This window comes from Apteryx mantelli, chromosome 2, assembly GCF_036417845.1.
Source record: "Apteryx mantelli isolate bAptMan1 chromosome 2, bAptMan1.hap1, whole genome shotgun sequence".
In the NCBI taxonomy this organism is placed as follows: Eukaryota; Metazoa; Chordata; class Aves; order Apterygiformes; family Apterygidae; genus Apteryx; species Apteryx mantelli.
Genome location: NC_089979.1, coordinates 52213722 through 52234550, shown reverse-complemented (window position 1 = coordinate 52234550; position 20829 = coordinate 52213722). Strand labels below are relative to the sequence as shown.

Genomic DNA, 20829 nt, shown 5'->3' with positions numbered 1-20829 from the left:
AGAGTAGTTGCCTTTGACTTGTACTAAGGAGGGGCATTTTCTTGTCTCTTTCTTAAGACTGAAGACTGTAATTTTGTGCCTGTGATTCCCCATGCCAAAATGACTTTGAATATGCTCAGATATGCAGTTGTTAATTTTGGTGCTAATATTTGCCAACTAGTGCTGTAGACTGTCTTAAAGAAAACCTTCAGGTGGTGGCCTGCAGCATTGTCTATGAGTAGTAGCAGTTAATCAGAGAATACGTACCTGCTCAGTTATATAAACTCAGTCTTTCAGCGTTACTTCCTTTTAACATTTGCTATAGGGTACTCAAGCCCGTTTTGATCAAATACTGCCTATATCATCTGTAAGTGTGGGCAGTCTACTATGCAGCATAGCAAGTAAGATATTACTCAAGATGCAGCATGTTTTGGGGAGGCTGTATCCAACACACAGAACACAAATGGGCTCAGCTGGGGTCGCTAAGCTCTTCTGAAGCAAGGAACTGGAGGGTGGAAGATGTGGGACTGACACAAGCTGTCATCCCACAGTGGTGAGGGAAAAACAATACAGTCGTGAGGTCTTGGGCCTTGGTAGACTTTAGTCCTTACCTGTGGAGTCTCTTCCAGTGAAAATGTAAATTTTGTTCTTTCATTTAATCTTTCATTATATAGAATGCTTAAGCAAATATGTGAGTATCACTGAGTCTTTTTCGTATTCCACTTGAAGCTTTTACTTTAGCTGTACACTACTTTCTAAGAACTTATTTGTGTCAACCTGAAATTGAGGGTATCAATTGCATTTTTTTCTGACAGACCAGATTAGTACCACACTAGGTATATGTTTCCAGCACTGAGTAACTTACCTTTTGCTGTGCATTTAGTGCTTGGCTACCAGTTGGCTACCAGAAAAAATGCATGCCTGTCCCGAACTTCTCCTTCCTGTTGGCTGTTGAGTAAATGAACCCTGTATACAAAGAAAAAGCAAGACCAAGAAAAAAAAAAACAGGTGACAGTTTAGAAAGTGTAATTTAGATGTGACTGGAATATTCTCTGTTCACAGGCTTGGAGGGGAAATGAGCAGGAAGACTGGATTCCTCGCACCTATCAGGATTTGGAAGGTCTACCTTGCATTGTTGTTCTAACTGGCAAGGACCCTCTGGGAGAAACTTTCCCCAGGTGCTGTTATGACTCTTACAACATGATTGTTCCCTAAAATGTTTAGATATGTTTTTTGGGGGAGGATAAGTATATGACTTGCAACTGGTGATACCATCATGGTTGATACCATCTGGTTATTTTCCACAAAAAGTGTATTTTAGAAGACTCTCCTTGGTTCAGTTTAAAATTTTGAAAAATGCAACTTGTGAAAAGTAAAGCTCCTGCACTGTGTGATTCAATGAACATCTGTGCAAGGTACCAACAAACATAAATGTGCTGGGTATTTTTAAATCATTTGATATTTACTAGCTAATAATGTTGCTCATGAATATTTAATAAGCAATTAAAGATAGTGTTCTTCAAAGTCAGAGAAAACAAAACATCCTTTTTTCTTGGGTTGGATTTTCTAGGTCATTGAAATACTGTGACCTTCGACTAATTGACTCAAGCTACTTAACTCGGACTGCATTAGAGCAAGAAATAGGCCTGGCATGCTGCTATGTCTCAAAGGATGCAATTCGAGGGCCTATTGTAGCTCTTGACCTTAGTGAGAAGGAGCATGAGAAGGTTAATGGTAACGAGAATGACTCTGATGAGCTGCTGATAGACTTGGACAGACCCCAGAGTAATAGCAGTGCTGTCACTGGAACCTCAGGTCAGTTACTCATTCTGCTGTTGCTCTGAAGAGTAATTCTTCATTCATATGTTATTAGAATTTGAATGCAAACATTGAGGTATTTAGTCAAATAGGGACAGTTTAGCTGTATCCTACTGCAGGCCAGGCAATAAAGTGTTAGCAGTAGATTATTGCCACAGTGAGCAATTTTCCTGTCTACAGCTAAAAAAGGATGTGTTACAGTGGGAGAATGGGATGTCATAGCTAAAGGTCCCTTGTGATTTTTTTAAAACAAACATTTTGTGTTAGTTAATAGTTTTCTTTGGTGGATCTTGAAAAGATCTTAAAATTCAGAGTAGAAATGGATGGCATAAAATTTTAGGAATACCAAAATGCTCAGTAACTGTGGAGGTAGCTGTGGCTAAGTGAGGATTGGGCCTCTTGCCAACACCAGCAGAATGCCTGGATCTGGCCCTACTTCTTTGAGCCTCAGTGGAAAAACATATCTCACCAACCTTCCCTTCTTGCATTCTTCTGGTATGTCTGGATCCTTCCCATTGATGCCCTGTGCATTTGCTGTATTAACACAGATGAGTTGGGCTTTGCCATGTACAGAGTCTTCACCATACATTAACTTAAAGCTGACTGGTATGGAGGAGCGAACGTAGTCCAGTTCACATTAAGGTTGCAGTGAAATGAATGCTTTGTTCTCCATAGCAAGGAGGGTCAAACTGATCTGATGGGGTATGTCATGCTAGCATTTCATCAGGTTCCAAATCCCAGTTGGGAAATGATAGTTAACAAACAGAGATTCACTATCATTTTGTATTGGGACACTTGTGTTTGCACTCTGAGCACTAATTAGAAGGGCTGTTGCCTCTCCAGCAAGAGGGACAGATGGGTGTTGATGATTTCTTTTTAAATGAAATGACCTTCTGACCTAAGCCAGGTAATGAGCTCACCCAGCAGTTCTCACTGAACAGAAGTGTTTGTAGGCTAGAATTGTCCCATACATCAGAGTTCTAATGTTAGCCAGTATCTGTTCACTGCCTGCTCCTTTGTTTCCCCAGGTTCCCTGGCTGACAACGGTGTGAGCTCCTCAAGTGCTGCAGACAAGTCTCAGAAGCAAGCACCCTCGTTTAACTTTCAGACTGTGGCGCACAGCTCAGTAGATGAGGGAACTTGCCCTGGTTTCACAGCTGAAGATACCCTGAAACAAGAATGCGACTCCCTGGGTAACCAGATGGCTAGCAGTACCACTTCTAAATTGTCATCACTGTCTTCGGTCTCCCAGACGTTTCGGTGGCCTGGTCGTTCGGCCGAAGATGTCAAGGCCCTCCGAGCTGCCCTGCCACGCATTGTCATCCTGTCAAAAGCTGCTTATTGCCTCCTGAGCTCACAGAAAACTGGGAATTTGCCTTCCTCCTCTTCCCTCCTGCCTCATGCTGACGTGTCGTGGCTGAGCTCCCTGAGGCCTTTGCTTCACAAGGACATGAACAGTGAAGAGCAGTCTCTCTACTACAGGCAGTGGGCAACAGCCCGACAGCACCATGCAGACTACAGCAATCAGGGTGAGACGTCTGGCTCGAGGAATTTTCACCCCAGGCGGCTGCTTTTGACAGGACCTCCACAAGTAAGAGAACAGTTCCTTCCTCTTGCTGTATGAACAGGAAGAGAGGACAGATGATGAGGACTATTATAGCTATAAATGGAGATTACTTTAAAGGCCCCATGCAAAGTTGCAAGCAGTAATGTGCTTCTAGATCAAAAATCTGTCAAATTTTGAGCTTAAATCCATGCTGGAAGTGGTAAGGAGAGGAAGGGGATTCTGTGTTTGTCATCTTTTAGCGTAAATAAAATGCCTGTGTATGGAAACAGGCGTAAAATTGCGATGAGCGCATCACTAGAAGAGTAGTTAACCGCTGCGAATCTCCCTGTATACAAGTGATGCAGGCTCTGGGCCAGATTTTGCTCCTAAATCAATTATGTAATACCTATCACCATAACGGAGAATATTACTTGTTGTTCTCTTTTCAGGCAGAACTAGAATGGCAAAATAGGAAGAGTAAGCCCAAATACATTTATCTGAAATGTAACCCTCCTTCATATTAGTCTGAGTTGGGATTTGGACTTTTTTTCATCTGATTCAGGTGGGAAAGACTGGCTCATACTTGCAGTTCCTAAGGATTCTTTTTCGCATGCTGATCAGGTTGCTGGAAGTAGATGTTTATGATGAAGAGGAGATTAACACCAGTAAGTATTTAATAGTCATTCTTAATATGCATTAAAAAGAGTCTCTGTTAAAAGTGACAATTTTTTTTAGGCTCACAGAAAGACTTTGTAAATTATAGCTACCACTTACCCTGTCCATTCATGTGTAGCTAGACTTGGTGTAATATCTGCCTATATTTAAACATAGCTAAATAAAAATGTAAATTTCACATAGGGCTTATCTGAGAACTTTTAAATATTTTGGGGGTTGATATATTTAGATAGCACTGAAATGAAAGTGAATACAAACTACACAGGCAACATCTGCCCTTGTTATCTCTGCTTCCTAGTTTTTAAGCACTGACAGCTTTTAAACAGACAAGACAGATTTAAGAACATTCCTTTTCTGGCTGAAACTTCAGTATTATTTATGTTTAATTATATATAGATATCAATTTGTAGTAATATTGTCTTCTGTCTCCAGCTCACAGATATTATATTGAGGAGAAAGGGGAGGGGGGAGCCTCTGGATTTCTGCTCATTTGTCAGATCTCACAGGTCCGTTAGCTGCTGTGGCAGGACTCAGCTTTGACAAGCACAAACCTTTTAAAGGAAATGAGTCTTCTTCACAGTGTTCTTGTGGTTTTGTAGTGAAGAGAACTCACTGAAGCAGAAATCTGATGACCATTAGACTGGTATCCAAAACTCGTAGTTGTCTTCCAACCTTTGAAAAAGACTAATTTGTATTTCTGCTCAGAAGGTGCTAATAAGTGAAAATTTGTATTTTTCTGCGGTTTGGAGCTTCAGGGGTTGTTATTCTCTAGTTATTTGAACTAAAATATCTCAGAAACTTAAGATGGAACATCAAAATGTAAGAAAGGTTCTGTGTCATGTGGTCTGGCCTGTTGTGATTGCAGCAACCTTGTCACACCCCTTCGAGGAATGTATGAAGCTCCATCTGAAGAGCAGTTTGAGTTTATTTGGGGTTTTTGGTTGTGGTTTTTTGCTCCCACTGCTTCTACTGGAATGCTTTTATAGAGCCTTTCTGCTCTGATGATTGAAAATACTATTTTATTCTCCAACCCAAAGATGTTCCTTCTTTTTTAAATCAAAATACTTTTTCCTTTCTTTGATGTTTGCTTCTATGGTGTATTCAAGCAGCAATCTTATCCCTTCTCAGCTTTCATCTAGGTAGCCTGAGCCAGCTTACAGACTCCTCACAAACGATAGGCTCTTTATTCTCCTCACTGGTTTTGTAGCTCTTGTCTACGCATCTGTTTTCAATTTATTTTTCTGGAACAGGGGTGACCAGAACTGTATGCAGTATTCTGCAGAATGTTTAACCAACCCAGTGTACAACAGCTTTTATATTTCCCTGTCTCCATTGGAAGCCCCATGATTGATGAAGCCTATGATTGCACTTGTCTTTTTTCATTCTCACATTTCACTGGCACTGATACTTAGCCTGCACTCATTGGTCCCTCTGCAACTCAGTCATTTCCAACTTAGCCATTCCCAACCTACTGCAGAAATTCTTGCTATTAGGCCTTGACTGTATATGTGACTCACATTTATCTTCTGTTGAATATCATCCAGTTTCTATTACCATAGTTTTCAAAGGCATTGAATTCTTTCTGGATGATTTTCTGTTCCTCCTCTTGTTGACAATGGCGCTGAGATTTGTGTCACCAGCAAACTTAAGCCATTGTTTTTTGAGCCAGTTAACATTAGTGAAAATAACAACCAACATGGCCTGCTACTGATCTTTAACTTCACTACTAACCTCGATCTGCCTTAATGCTTTTGATGTTACATGCTGCCATCTTATGTTTAATCACCTTCTGGTTCAGTTTACAGACCATTCACTAATCTCCATTTTCTTCAGCTATATTAATAATTTGTCATATAGTATCATATCAAATGCTTTACTTAAATCCAGAAAGATAAGATGCATTGCATTTCCTTTGTTTGCAGAAACAGATATATCATTAAAGAAACTGGTGCAATGAAACTAACACGGGATTTCTTTGGCTAATCCATGTTGCATTTTATTGCATTTTTCATTTACTTTACTTCTTAATTATTTCCTTCACCCTCCCCAAGCACTGAGTATTACCAAGGTCAAGGCAATGAACCCAGAGTTCTGTAGATAATATATGTGTTATACCTGTGCTGAAATCAGGCTCCTGTCTGCTTTCATACACCTGTTCTAGAAATCTGCCATGGAGATTGTTTTTTCTCTTTGAGTGTGTATCAAGCTTTTAGAGTTTTGCTTTCATCTTGGGTTATAGCAATTTCCATTTTCATGCTTTTGTTAATCCATCTGCTTTTGTTCGCTTGGACACGTAATTGTCCTAATTCAAAAAAATTGAAATTTATTTATTTTTATTTATATAGCTAAGGCAGTGTAACTAAGCAAATCGTTTTCATGCTCTTTTCTGAGATCTACCTCAATTTGACACTTGGCAAACCTTATTTTATCATGACCTTGTTGACATGTAAGGCAGAATTCACCTGCTGATGAGCTTTTTCTGTTCCTCGTGGACTTTGTTTATTCTTAGTGTCATTTCTGATACAGTACCTTTGAAGCCCCTTCCTCCTAGTGTTTTATCTTCCTTGGTATGCTTGTTACTTGTATTTGACAACTGCAATTCAAAGAAATTCAAGCCTCATTCATATACAAGTCCCTAATTTCCTCAGTTCAGTTGACTTTAATGAGCCAGCTCTCTCAGGATTTGTCTGTTTGCAAACTAATACGCCTCACCTGACAGACAGCATCTGTTAGTTTGAGTATAACATGGTGCCAGTGAGGTTAATGGCCTCTAAACTGCAGCTGGCTGATGTCCAGTTGGGTCAGTCTGGGTAGCGTGAGCATGTGCTTGTCTGTAGACCCAGCCTTCGTTTAATCTAAGTCTGCCTTTCTGATACCAGTAATCGTAGTTGCTCACCTACTTTTGTGTGTCCTTCCATCTAACTTTAAACTGAGTCCACTCGTGATAACTCGGTCTAAGGTTGTTTTCTATGACCAGTGCTTTGTAATGTTCTTGTTACCTGTGCTTGAGACTTTCCTCTGTTGGATCAAAGAAGTTCATCAGCTATCGCATTCAAGAACGTCTGAGCTCTGCCATTACCAGTAACAGTTGTTTTCCACTTTATACAAGGGAAACTGTGGTTTTCATCTGTATTCTGCTGTATCCTGGCTATCCTTGCTATTTTTATAGAGTTCATTTCATACAGTGGTATCCTGCCATCTCTATCTTCGTTTTGAATCTTTGTTTTTTAATATCTGTGCATACCTTTCAGTAAGATTCTAATTATGATGGCTCTGCCACCATGTTAGGTCTCTAGAGTTCAGTCTGGTGTTCAGCTTTGTGTGTTGCTCCAGTAATTTGAGTTTTCCCATTCTGAAGCCCAGAGTCCTGTCATTACTGTTGAAAATATTTCAGTTGTTTCTTGCTGGCCACATCCCATTTTCTGACTGGAGTGGGTCTTTCACTGTCTTTTTCATGTACTCAACTACTAGTTCATAATTTTATCCAGCCTCTTTCTCCTTGCTTTCCTCATTCTGCTTTAGGATACTTCTGCTTCTCATTTACCTACTGTTCTTTCTGTGTACTAAAAAGGAAGCCACAGAGAGACTGGAGACTTACCTGTATCTTCTGCACAAATAGAACTGTTCATTTTAGCATTTTATGTATAAACCAGAGTGAATTATACCTCAGCAGCTTGGTGAGGAGCAGAACAAAAAGTTATCTGTGAGAACTTCTTCACCCCCATGCATTTTCCAAGGGGTTGCCATTTGTTTGAAGTGGTTTTGTGTGAGTTATTATTTCAATTTTGGTTAATATTTATGACATTCAAAGATGTCTCTTTTTGTGTGTGTGCACATGTGAGTTCTCATGCAATTGTAAATCAGCAAACATCATGTAAACACCTTTCAGTGGATGTCTGATACTGTCTGATACTACAGTGTGTTGTTCCAGATCATACAGAAAATAGTGAAATTACTCAATCTAGCAATGACCATTGGCCGGATATTGAGATCTTCAGTAAAATATCTTTTGACCTGAGTGTGCATGACCCCAAGTACAGAACTATAAGTCCAGTATACATGGAGCAACTGTCGAGAGTGAAACAAGGTCAGTAAAATTGTAGAGTTTTTTAGGATTACTTTCCTGAAAAGAATCCGAGTACTTTATTGGTTTGATTGAACCCATGAGCTCACAAGAGCCTGAAATCTTCAAAATGATGTGGAACAAAACAATTTGTTTGTTCTTTACAGTTGTTACCAAGATGGTAGTTGCTTAGAAGCAGAGTATTGTCACAGTCTCTGTTTTTAGCACTCGTAAAATTTCTGTTGCTTTTCTTTGTACACAGAAACAAGCAAAGAAACAAAATCAGAGGAAGCTAAGAAAAGAGAGACAGTGTCCATGATGTTGACAAAATATGCAGCTTACAATACTTTCCATCACTGTGAGCAGTGCCATCAGTACATGGATATTAATCCTGCGGCACAGGTTGGTGTCAAGGCCCAAGCGTTAACTGCATCCTTGATTTTTCTGTGGTCTCTCCAGGCATATTGCTCTGGTCTCAGGACTCTTGCTTTCATCTTCCCTGAGATGGAATTGCTTAATTCTTCCATTCTCAGGGAAGTTGTTAAGCTACAGACCCTGGAGCATCAACTGTGTCTGTTGTGTTCTGCATATGCAGTTCACCTCTTCAGCTGCCTCTGAGAAAGGGTGAATATTGTGACTAGTTGTCTCAAGCCAAAGCATTGTTCAGCTTTCCCAGTAGGCTCACAGGATTTCATGAGAGAGGATTTTAACACTAACAGAGATGCTTGTCTTACCTAAATACCAGCCATCAATATCTGTGATGGGAGACTGGAAGGCCTACTTCTTCCTCCCTTTGTATGTGACTGTGCATGCTTCTCAGCAGTAGCTTATGAGCCGCTGGACAAAAGGGATCACTTTTAACTGTGTAATAATCCTTTTGATCTTTTGATCTTCAAAACAAACAGTTATGCTCACAGAAAGCTGGCAGGTAAGATTTTTCCTGGTTAATAGCTCAGACATTGTTTCTTAACCACCACAAATTATTTACTTGGAGTTTTCTTATCTCAAATCTTTCTTTCCTTACTTGCTACTCTTTTCCAAGAGCTTACTATTAACCTAACGCAGCATAGACACACTGAACTGGAAATGTACAATGTTAGTTTTATGGAACAGCACCAACAGGTCTGATTTAAACCTCATGCTTTGTTAAGTACATTGTCACAAGCAAATCCTCCCAAAGGACATCTGTTGTTCCCTGCACTCATCTTTGTGTATCCGGTCAAACGGGGTGATTGTGTATGTAACTACTAGTAATACATCTAAATATCTACTTGTACATGTATGTGTGAATTGTGTATATAGAATTATGATAATTGAACACAGAGGAATTACACATACAAAGGGGAGTCGTTGGTCAGCAAGCATTATGAAGAGAGAGAGATTCTTAAACTCTTTAACAGAACTTAACTAAAACCCTTTACATTTTTCATCTCTATAGAGGCCAATTATTTCAATCTATCTTTAGTAAAGATGATGGAGAGGTGACTGCTCAGAGTAAATGCTTTGACCTTGAGGTAGACACATGCTTCTGTAGGATGAAATCTTATAAGATATGTAGGTACTTTGTACATGTTTACACGGTTCAGTGAAGTGCCATGCAAACTCAAGTTCACCTGAATACTCGGTTATCTAGCTGCTTAGAGTATTGTCATAGGAAAAATACCATCCTAATGTGGCTGTGTTGCTTCTGGAGTCTCTGAACGACAAGTGCATTCTGCTATGGAGGCAAACCTGTACTCTACACCGGTCTCTGAGTGTTCTGGGCAAATTTGTTTGAACAGTTTGCTTCCTAGTAGTTGTATTTTGCCCTTCTCCTTGTAAGTATTGAAAAATAATCTCCAGGTCAAATGGATCATTACTGGTAAAGAAAGCTGATTGTTTTAATAGCAAGGCAAGGTACATGCCTAAGTAATTTGGCTTGTGGTGAAGAAAAATGAGAATATAATAAAGTTAACTTTAGTTACTGAAAGAGGGTGCTTTGGATGTTCTTCTCTGGTGGCTGCATGCTGTTATTGTGACATGCAAGGGCAGGTTGCTGTATACATCTTAAGGATTCCCTGCTTGTAAATCTTTCTCCCGCTTTTTCTTTGCATACAGGTATCTGACTCCACCCTGCATGCATTCACGTTTTCATCCTCAATGCTAGGAGAAGAGATTCAACTGCATTTTATAATCCCCAAATCCAAAGAGAACCATTTTGTCTTCAGCAAGCAAGGAAAACATCTAGAAAGTATGCGTCTCCCTCTTGTTTCTGACAAGGTGGGTGTGTGCTGCTCTCATCCATCTGCTGGCTACCTGTGCTACATGCAGTCAACTTGATGTACATTTGAAAATCAATGGTGGCTGGTTGGGTTTTTTCCCTTTTCCCTTTTTCTTTTTTTTCTTTTCTTTCTTTCTTTTTTTTTTTCAAGCCCTTTACATGATTCTTATCTGACTTCCCTTAGAGCTGGAGTTTTGGAGGAGAATCATCTCTTTTTGAATACCCTGTCCAGTCTGTATGTGTTGCAGTGATCAATATTCTTAAAATCCAATGTCAATAATAAATAAATCAAAATTCATGTCAGGAATAACCTGCTTTTTATCCAATGATGGCAAAATATCTCCTGTTCCAGCAGAATTTGAATGCAGTCAAGAGTCCTATCTTCACTCCATCGAGTGGGCGCCATGAACACGGCCTCTTGAACCTCTACCATGCCATGGAAGGCATCAGCCACCTTCACCTCCTCGTAGTCAAGGAGTATGAAATGCCACTCTACCGTAAATACTGGCCCAACCACATCATGCTCGTCCTGCCAGGCATGTTCAACAATGCTGGCATTGGTAAGAGACACCATCAATGCATTGCTGTGAAAATAGCAAAAACCACGTTGGGCAGTGTAGGTCATGTTGCTGTAGCAAACTTTGCACCAGTCCTTCCCATTCGTGCTGTCGTAACAAGAACAATCTCTGTGCAAAGTTTGATGGTGCATAAGAAATGCTGTTAGGGACATGGAATATATGTTTATATTGATCAAGGCCTCTTGGTGGAAAACCTATGCTGTCATTTTCAAACATGTTCATCTCTGCTTTTGTGTTCTGTTTTTTTTTCTCCTCACAGAAGTTTTGCTTTCTTCTCTCCAGTTTCTTCCCTGCTCTTCAGAAAACCACTGCTTTCCCATTCATCTCTATAGCTGTTATCTGTCCTTCTGCACCTGTCTTTTTCTTGCAGAGTCCTTTTCTCGTCTTTCTTCATGAGCACACACTGTCCTGTCACCTTCCCACGTGTTTATTGCCTTTCCAATTCAAAGTCTGATGTCTTATATGCCCTATTCACTTTTTGTACTCAGTCCTCCTGCCTGAATATTCCTTCCAGATATTTTGCATGTAATTTTTCAAATTACAACTTTTCTAGTTAGCTAAAGTTAAGTATTAACTGCAGCTGAACCCTAAGGGCTTTTACTTGGGACTTCATTCTCATGGACACTGAATTTTTCCTGCAAGAGGTTTTAAGTATCTTCAGTTTTAGGATCTCAGCCCCTTCTTGGCTCAAATTATTCTTTAATGCCCACAAAATCATCTTCTGTGGAGTCTCTTAAGAGGTCCATTTTTCTTTGTATCTGCCTTTTAGAATGTACTCACACTGAAAAAGGGACACATTGACTTCTTTTTAAACTAAGAGCACTAAGTTCCTAAAGGGCAATGATTGCAGATAGCATAGCCTTTCTCTGGGGTTTTTAGTAGACTCCTGGATATGAAATGTGCTTGAGATTTTACTTGAAACCTCTCTCAGCACTCTTTCAGAATGCCCTGGTGGCCAGGATAGGTGGCTTTGTTTTTCAGTCATAGGCCAGAGAAGGGAAGAGAGAGTGATAAAGTCTAGTAAAGATCTTAGTATGTTTTCTATATGGTGTTTTCTCAGGTGCTGCCAGATTTCTTATTAAGGAACTTTCCTACCACAATCTAGAACTGGAACGAAACCGCTTGGAGGAACTTGGAGTCAAGCGCCAGTGTGTGTGGCCATTCATTGTGGTCATGGACGATTCCTGTGTGTTGTGGAACATGCACAGTGTCCATGAACAGTCCAGGTAAGTAACCGCCCAGCGCTGGGGACCCCACACTAACCTGTCACAGGTGGCAATGCTGTTCCAGTCTGCATCCACACCTTGTGACTTAGGCTCATCTCCGGCACCTGACAGTGTATGAAAGATGAGACACCTGGAACAGTCCAGCAGCTGGAACTGCTGGGGACATACTCTAAATATTGTTAAGCTAGAGCAGCTTGTGGCCATGGCTTTGATGTAATAACACCAGGCTGCCTAGCCAAAGGGCCTCACAGAGGTCATCATTCACCCAATTTTTATTCAGAGTCCAAGAACTGTAGAATTGGCATTAGATATACAACATAAAAATCAAAAACCAGTTCATCTTTTCCTTGCCTCCATCTGCCCCTCACTGAGACCTGCAGTAAGACTGTAAATTTGTCTTGTTGACTGTCAAACCCAGGCTCCTGCTGCTGCGCACTTTCACCTGGCTCTACCTTCACACCCATGTCCCATAGTCAGTACTATCAACAAACCCCTGCTAGTTCTCATCTTTGCCTATAACTACTCTGGCATTTAGTGACTATTTGGAGTGGTTTCTCAATATTTTATTTCCCTGATTTGTTTTGATTTATGTTTCTCAATGAAAACAGTTTGAGAACTTTAGCTTTTTAGAAGGCATTAAGCCATTGCTCTTCTCAATGTTTTCCTGTGCTGTCATTACAGGAAAAAAAAAAAGCCTTCCAGAAATGGTGCATAAGGTGATTCCTTTTCTATCTCTAAATTGTTATATAAGACCTAATTCTGCTTAAATGCCCATTTTCTTGTGATGACTAGGTTGATGGCAGGGATAGGATTAGTTGGCCATAAGTTTTGCAGTTGTTTAAAAAATGTGAACATGTATTCATGTATATATTTTTACAACATCTAGAATAGAGTCTTGATTGTTAATGGGATTCCTTGGTCCTGTACCTATAAATATATCTATCTATATGTATGTGTGTAAATATAATGTATGCTATATAATAATAACAAGCCCAATTCGTATGTTGTATGTGATTACATTCTGCAGTCAGTCCCTGGAGCCTGAGGGTTCCAGTAAGAACGTGTCTCTGAAGAGCATTCTCCAGCACATTGAAGCCACCCCCAAAATTGTTCATTATGCAATACTGGGTGTTCAGAAATGGAACAGCAAGCTGAATGCCAGGAAAGCAAAAGCTCCGTTCTCCAGATGCCACGTGCATGATTTTATACTGCTCAACATAGACCTGACCCAGAATGTGCAATATGATCTAAACAGGTAGGCAAAATATATTGGTGGTAAAATATGTTGGCATGATAAGAATCTGGCCACCGTATTTCTAAATGCTTTTGAGATAAATAGGATGATCCTGTCTAAAGTATGAGCCCATAATCAGGAAAATAAACACAGAGTGATGTATGCTGCACTTGAACAAATAAGGCACCAAACCAGACATAAACTCAGCCAGAGGAAATGTTGGTTGAATAATCATCCTGCTCCTGCTGCAGTTTGTCAGACTGAGAGCTGAAAGACTCTTTTGCACTCTCTCTCCAAAATATGATGCTGTATGCCAGGAAAAAAAAAACAGGAGTGAACTTTTCTTCTCATGATCAGCAACTATTTGTTGAGTAGGTAGGACAGGATTTGTGTCACCTATTGTAGTTCAGTAAGAATTAAACCTGTACTTTCAGCTAGTTGTCCAGGCCCTCTCTGCAGGGAAAGGACCATTTCCAGAGGGTGATTCAGGCCATCTGTTGTAAACATCTAGGGCTAAAGGTGTTTAGCTAAAGGGCTGAGGGCTGAGTGTAGATTGGGCTAAAACGCTCCAGGCAGTGCTTGCATCTCTTTCAGCTACTATTTAGGGAGACTAGCCAGATAACTCAGATTATCATTTTCATCTAATATTAAGTGAAGACAATCCAAGCTTACAGTTTCTAGGGGTCTCTGCTACTACCCAGTTACTACTGGAAATCCTTACTGGCCTGGCTAGTTTCTTTTCTTGTAAGTTGAATGTTTGATCCTTGCAGAAAGACTGTCTCCTGCAAGGAAAAAAAAGTGTGTGAAGAGAAGCTGCTGAAGTGAGATGGGTGACTAACCCCAGGGTGAAGAGACCATGTTCTGTTCTTTCTCCCCTGTTACACAGCAAGAGCAACCAGCCCCGGGGTTGAGCATGGGAGGGTGTCGCTGTTCTCTACTCAGATGATCCTTTGCATTGCACTAGTGCCCGCAGAGGAGGAATGATCTACATCTAAATGCAATGACTGTCTGCTGTGGTGTGTAAGGGCTGGAAGGAGCAGAGCTGGGAGAGTGCTAAGGTAGTGATCGTGGTGGAGGATGAGAGCCAGATGAACTGAGAGAGACAAGGGCAAGAGAGGACTGAAAGGACAGGACTGAAAAAGCAGGGATGAAGGAAGAAACTTCAGGATAAAAAAGTAACGGGGAGACCAAAAATAGAAGAGGCCAAAATGGTGTCAGTCGCAGGAAGTGCATGGTGCTTCCAGAGTGTCTCTGTAGGAGCTAGGACCCTACTGGTAAGTCTAAGCTGCATCACTAAAAGCAAGAGTGTAGGAAATGACTGAACCATTGTTATGTCAAACACCATGAGGAGAGATTCCTTGGATTTCTTTTGAGTCAGCTCTTCTCCTTTTTGTCTCCTGAGTTTGAAATAAAACAGATGAACGGAATTAACTTTCTGCTACTTCCTTCCTTTCTTTCCCCCCTCCTCACCTCGCTTCACTCTAAAGCACTTGCAATTGGTCGCTATTAGCACAGGGCTTTACATCTAGTTTTCATCACAGATTGAAGCAAAATCCAACTCCTGCTCAGCCAAGTGAGTTTGGAATAAACCCCCTCTTCATGAGCTACAGACAACCCTGGGGCATCTCATCCTGGGCTGCTGCTGCTGTTTTCCGGGATCCCGTATGTTTGAGTGAAGGAATTGTAGCTCGTCAGTGCAAGCTTGGTCAATGCAGGCTTGGCTTCCAGAGCTGCTGATTTCATGTTCTTTGGCTGGTTGAGTCATGAGATGGGAATCAGCCCACAGAAGCAAGCATTACGTCTTGGTATTTTGCCATTAGTGTCTAACTAACTGCTGCATCTCCAGTAGCCAAATATTTTTCAAAGCCACCCTTCTCCCCGATACCAGTTCATAAGAACATATGTCAAATAGAAAAGGCTTGTTCAGAAATGGAGATTGGTCACCATGGCACTTCTGTCAGGTCTACAATAGGAAGAAATATTTTTAAAAAGGAGGGAAAAAAAAGAAAAGGGAAGAAATGATTGTTGCCAGTACCTGGTGAGGGTGAGAAGGCTGCCCAAACTTTGTATTGGGAAGAAACATACATGCACACAGAGAAGTGAAGATTTGTTTTGTCTTAAGATCATCTGCAGGTGCTTTTCTACACCAGGAGCACATTGAAGAAGTGGATGTTAAGAACTGTGTAGGAAATTTGTATAGGAACCGTATCAGATTGTCTGTAAAAATCACTGCTAAGCCAGTCCTGGTGCATTTTAGCAGCCTGTGTGTGAATGCTTGGTTATTCATGGCAGCAACACAGCTAGTTTAGTGATTCTGTGTTTAATGTCCAGGTATTTCTGTGAAGATGTAGATTTTAATCTGAGGACAAACAGTAGTGGCCTGCTCATCTGCCGCTTCAACAACTTCAGTGTCATGAAGAAGCATATTCAAGTTGGAGGACAAAAGGACTTTGTTGTTAAGCCAAAAATCATGGTAAGTCTGTATGTACGCTCCATCAAATGTAAAGGGTAAGATCAGGACCTGTTTCCTGTAGAAATACTGAATTTTCTGGCCCTTTAGATCTGTTTAGTGCTTGGTTGACATCTAACTTTCATGGCCTAGTCTGTGGTAGGGCTGACACACTATAAATAGAAAACAATAGGATGTTTTGCTAATTATAAATTATTATATAATTATAAATTATTAACAGTAATCCTCCTAATCTGTTGGGATTGGAAAGAGTTTGGTTTTAGCTATTCACTGATTTATCTGATGGAGGGAGCATGTACAGGCATATGTTCTGATGAACAGCAGGCAAGTTGTCCTGTGCCTTGTTTTAGTATTTTTAACATAGGCATTAATCTCTAGCATCTGCTAGTTTGTGATGACTTTCAGTCCTTGAACTTGCTGACAAAAAGAGACCTGAGTAAAGGCACTGAAAATAGGAACCTCCTGAAATCCACTTGGGAAATCCAAGTATTTACAAAAATGCTGTGGAGATACTGGATATTTTATACAGCATGTGTTACACCTGTGCTCTGTTAACTGTACTGGCTTTAAATGGAGATAAATTTCAAAGTGTTGGCTTTACTTCAGTAAACCAGTCTGTGTTCATGGTAGTTTTAAACTCTTCCCACACCATCTCTTCTTTTAAAAACTCATGCCTGTATTTCAGAGTATATTGACTAAGTGCCAGATTTGAGTATTTTGGGAGGTCTTTTTCATTGGTTCTGAAATATTCTTTTCTTGTGGAATTGGTAATAATGGTTTGATATGTGATAACATTCTTCCCTAGAAAAAGTTTTCCGCGCATCACACAAGGAGGATTTCATTTCTTATACCACATGGGAGTAAGAAAGGATGATAGATGTTGTGATAATGTAAACTCTGTATTTTTATATCCTTCTTTAGGCACTGAGATATCCACGGAGGTCCTTAGCAACCACAGAACAAGTAATTCTTTTATTTCCATGCAGTGGTACTGCGTTAAAATCAAGTGGAGATTTTTGATTCTTTCCCCCAGTTTTCTCTCTTCTTGCCATGTCGTGGTGATACTCTCCCTGCCTGGATTAACTCCTGCAGAGAAGATGCACTTAGTAGTAAGTGGGTTAAAGGAGGCCTCCCCTTGTTTTCGTTGCAGGTTTCAGACACCTTGGCATCGATAATGCCTCTTCAATACGTCTGTGCCCCAGACAGTGAGCATACGTTGCTGGCAGCCCCATCTCAGTTCCTTCTGGAGAAATTCCTTCAACATGCGACGTACAAACTCTTTCCAAAGGCCATTCATAACTTCAAGAACCCTGTATTAGCCATCGACTGCTATCTGAACATCGGACTTGAGGTACAAAATATTTGCAGGGGAAATGGGAACCAGTAAATGCAAACCTTTATGTTAACATCTTGCTTCAATGTTGAAAAATCCTTCTTATATGTTCCCTTGGCATCAAGGGTAGAGTTTGAAGACTTTGACCTAAAACAGTGAGACTCCAGTGTTTGAACTAAATGACAAACTCCACTAGTCAAATACACAGCCCTCTAAACTGCTTCTATCACCCCACAAGACAAACCACGTACAAGCTCCAAAACAACGAACAAGGTTAACAACCTCACCCAGCAACCAAAAACATTCCCACCCGTCAAGAATAAAGCATAGTTACATCTCTAAAATCTAACTAGACAGAGAAAACACCACCCCAGTCAACAGTAGCTACCCCAAACTTTCAAAACTCCACAAAATCCTCCACTACAATCACAACAAAAAGTACTAAAGCAAACCCAAAATTATAACCTCAGACACATCAATCCCCCCAAGCCTCAGGAAATGACTCAGCTCACAACACAGAATAAACAAAACCCACTAACATCCTTCCCAAATAAACCAAAAACAAAACCAAAGATACAAATGAGACCTAAACTCAGCAACCATCCACACCCAACAACAGACCCCACCACCAAACCAAGCATTTCATACAGAGGAGAAGGATTAGACATCACCATCAATGACCCTAGAACAAAGTAAAACCCCAGGAAAAAAAAAGAAATACATCATAATAATTCCTGCTTGGATCTTATCCAAGGTCTACAGTCTGAAACGCTGTTGTAGCTCTCAGCTGCCGGAACTCATAGTGTTGGCAGTAAAGCCTTTTAGCTGGCTGGTGTGGGCAGAGACCAGTGATGGGTCATGGACTGATGTGATTTACAAAGGAACTGGGCATGTCTGTCTGAAATAATATTTCCTAGGGAACAAAAACCCTAAAGTGATGCCATTCTTGAGAAAACTTGGTGTGCTGCATAGCTGTCTGTACAAAAACTATCCACAAAATTTTTTGATCATCTTCATACCCCTATTTTTACAGCTTTTTATCATCTGTATTTGATTTATCCTTGCAGCAAATTTGTTTTGGCTGAGAGAGTTTCTGATGGGACACTTTCGTAGTGACTTGCTGCACTAACAGACGAGCTTATATTTCTGTCTTTTGTAATGCAGTCCTCCATTTAGAAGCTCTTCTTTTTAATTAACCTGGGTTTTTAGGGAAACTAAGTTTGTGCAAGTATGTCTTATATGTCTGTAAATGGGCAGATCATAATTTTTTAACCCATTGGTCAGTTTGAGCTGCATTTCAAGACAGGCGAAAGTCTCACAGGGGTTTAGTTCTGACAAATTTTATGGAAGTCAGTGGCAAGATAGAGAAGAAACTCTTTAATACAGAAAGGTCGTCAGGGCGCTGAAACACAGGATTGCCAATGATGGGAAGCACTTCAGTTGAAGCTTGCAGACCTCAGCCCATAGGAAAGCAAGTTTCAGTAGTTTCAGTACTCGTGGAATTACTTATTCTGCTTATCATCAAAGGTGTCCTCATTAGAACAAACTAAATAATCTTACAGTTGCTATAAGCAGGTAATTCGCAGGAAATGAAAATGAATTACAGAGAGCCCTGGAATAACATGTGCAGGACTTTCTGACCAGACTTGAACTCAGTCTAGGAGTCTGTCTGTTGTGATATTTCCTAGGCGAAATCTGATCAATACTGTTTTCATGTTAGATTTTATTGTTTACCAGCACCAGTTTACTCACCTGCTACCACTAATTTATATTCCCTTCCACTTAAAAGTCTTACTTAGGCATTTTCTAACACAGAAGTGCTTTCTGGCTTTTTCCCTTGTGTTTCAGGCAGCCATATGCTATGTTAGCTCCCGGCCGCACTCAGTCAACGTCAACTGCGAAGGGGTGTTTTTCAGTGGACTCCTGCTGTATCTCTGCGACTCTTTCGTTGGTGCAGACCTCCTCAAGCAGTTTAGGTTTCTGAAAGGTAATATCTGATTGCTCTCTTGGACATCCCTGTTGTTTTCCTGCGAAGTAATAGCACAGAAGAAAACTGAAAGATAGAGGAAGAAACAGATTCATTAAAATAGCTCCATTTTCACAATTAGTGCTGCTGCTGTTCTAAAAAGAAATAGAAGATAGATTGTTTATTTCTGGAGTGTGTAAAAACTTCTGCCCCTGTTAGAAATAAAGGCAGCTAAGCTTTGATAAACTGCATTCATTAAGTTACTTTAAATTAACATCAAGTGGAAATAGGTGCAGAAAAAGAAGGATACATGGAAATCAGTCAGTGGATTGAACAATCAGCAACTTGAAAGGAGTGTTTGGAGCACAGACGTTACTGATGAGGACAAGGAATTCTACTGCAGTAATCTGCCTAGAACAGAAATAAATATTCAGTACTGCTGATCGGGGCAGCTCTTACCTTAAGGACAGGGGGGTTTACCCCCACCAGAACTGCATAAACCTTGCCAAAAGCTGTCTTCATCACTCTTGTCTTAGTGACATGTAACAAGTTGCCGTAGGTATTTAGTAATGCTTAAATGCATTATGGAGTTCCTGTGTATTATTTGAGGTGACGTGCCAGAGCCTTATTTCCCTCTTGTGCTAAGTGAGGATGGTGCACATGCTAACAGGCAGAGAGAGGATGTCTCCAAGCCATCCCCAAGAGCTGTGTTTTTTAGCTTGCTCTTGCGCCAACCCATGGGCAGTGCACGAAGACTCAGCTCTACCACAGCCCTTCATGGGGATGCTGCCAGCATTGCCGAGCCCCCAGAGTGGGGCACGTGGCAGCCTGGGCTGAGTGCGGGCAGGCAGGCACGGGGGAAGCTAGTGGGTCCTGACACCCCCTGCCGTCCTGCAGTTTTGTGCTTGAAGCATGTGGGGAGACTTTGTTGTATAACTGCAGGCTTCAGCGGCAGCTCTAATGCTCTTTTTTGTATGTTCTTTTTTTTTTGTCGTACAATCTTGTTCTCTCAAAACTGTGTTGTTTTAAATATGCGCACATGTGCAAATACGTACAGGTTTACTACAGGTTACACAAGCTAAAAAGCATGAGAGCTGCCACTGCTCTAGATGGTCCAGGACCCCTGAGATTTTTGTTGTGTTTTGTTTCTTGGGTGTTTTTCTTCATGAAAAAGGTCAAGGAATGCCTGGCAGTAAGGGCCTGCCCTTGCTGAGATCAAGCAGAGGAGAGATCTGAACCTGAATCTTCCGTGGGCCACATGAGTGGGCTAGAGCATAAAACAGAGAAAGTCCTTAGAGCGTCTGACTCTCTTACTTTTTAAAATGACTACGTAGTGGCAACATCAGGTGGAAGGAAGCTTGCAAACTCGTTAAACCAGAGAAATTAGGGTTTTAGTTTGTTGTTCCTCTTGCAGTACTTTACTAAGGGAAGCTCTCATACCTGAGGGAAGTTATAGCAGAGTTTCTCAGGAGTCAGTTGTGGGACTGGTTTAGCTTAACACAGTGAGTCAGTGACCCTGTACAAAAGCAAGTACGTAACTGTGGGGGGGAAGATAGACTTTATTCTTTTGGCATAATTTGATCAGTAATGATTTAAGGATCTTGGATTCAAGTTAATTCCACATCTGTTCCAGTTGATGCTACTAAAGCCAGTTGGGCAGCTATGTCCTGTGGTACAGAGC

At 40.8% G+C, this 20829-nt stretch overlaps 1 protein-coding gene across 1 annotated transcript in view; it reads left to right on the top strand.

Annotated features, from left to right (window-relative positions):
* The window catches only part of GREB1L (GREB1 like retinoic acid receptor coactivator), a 149905-nt gene that overhangs the window by 125982 nt on the left and 3094 nt on the right, over positions 1-20829 (top strand). Inside the window, exons 22-34 of the mRNA XM_067290654.1 lie at positions 1042-1157; positions 1550-1794; positions 2826-3388; positions 3906-4008; positions 7950-8105; positions 8344-8483; positions 10179-10340; positions 10697-10901; positions 11980-12145; positions 13173-13400; positions 15711-15852; positions 17000-17200; positions 19031-19169. Of these exons, the coding sequence (XP_067146755.1) occupies positions 1042-1157; positions 1550-1794; positions 2826-3388; positions 3906-4008; positions 7950-8105; positions 8344-8483; positions 10179-10340; positions 10697-10901; positions 11980-12145; positions 13173-13400; positions 15711-15852; positions 17000-17200; positions 19031-19169 (2566 nt within the window). The remainder of the gene's footprint in view (positions 1-1041; positions 1158-1549; positions 1795-2825; positions 3389-3905; positions 4009-7949; positions 8106-8343; positions 8484-10178; positions 10341-10696; positions 10902-11979; positions 12146-13172; positions 13401-15710; positions 15853-16999; positions 17201-19030; positions 19170-20829) is intronic.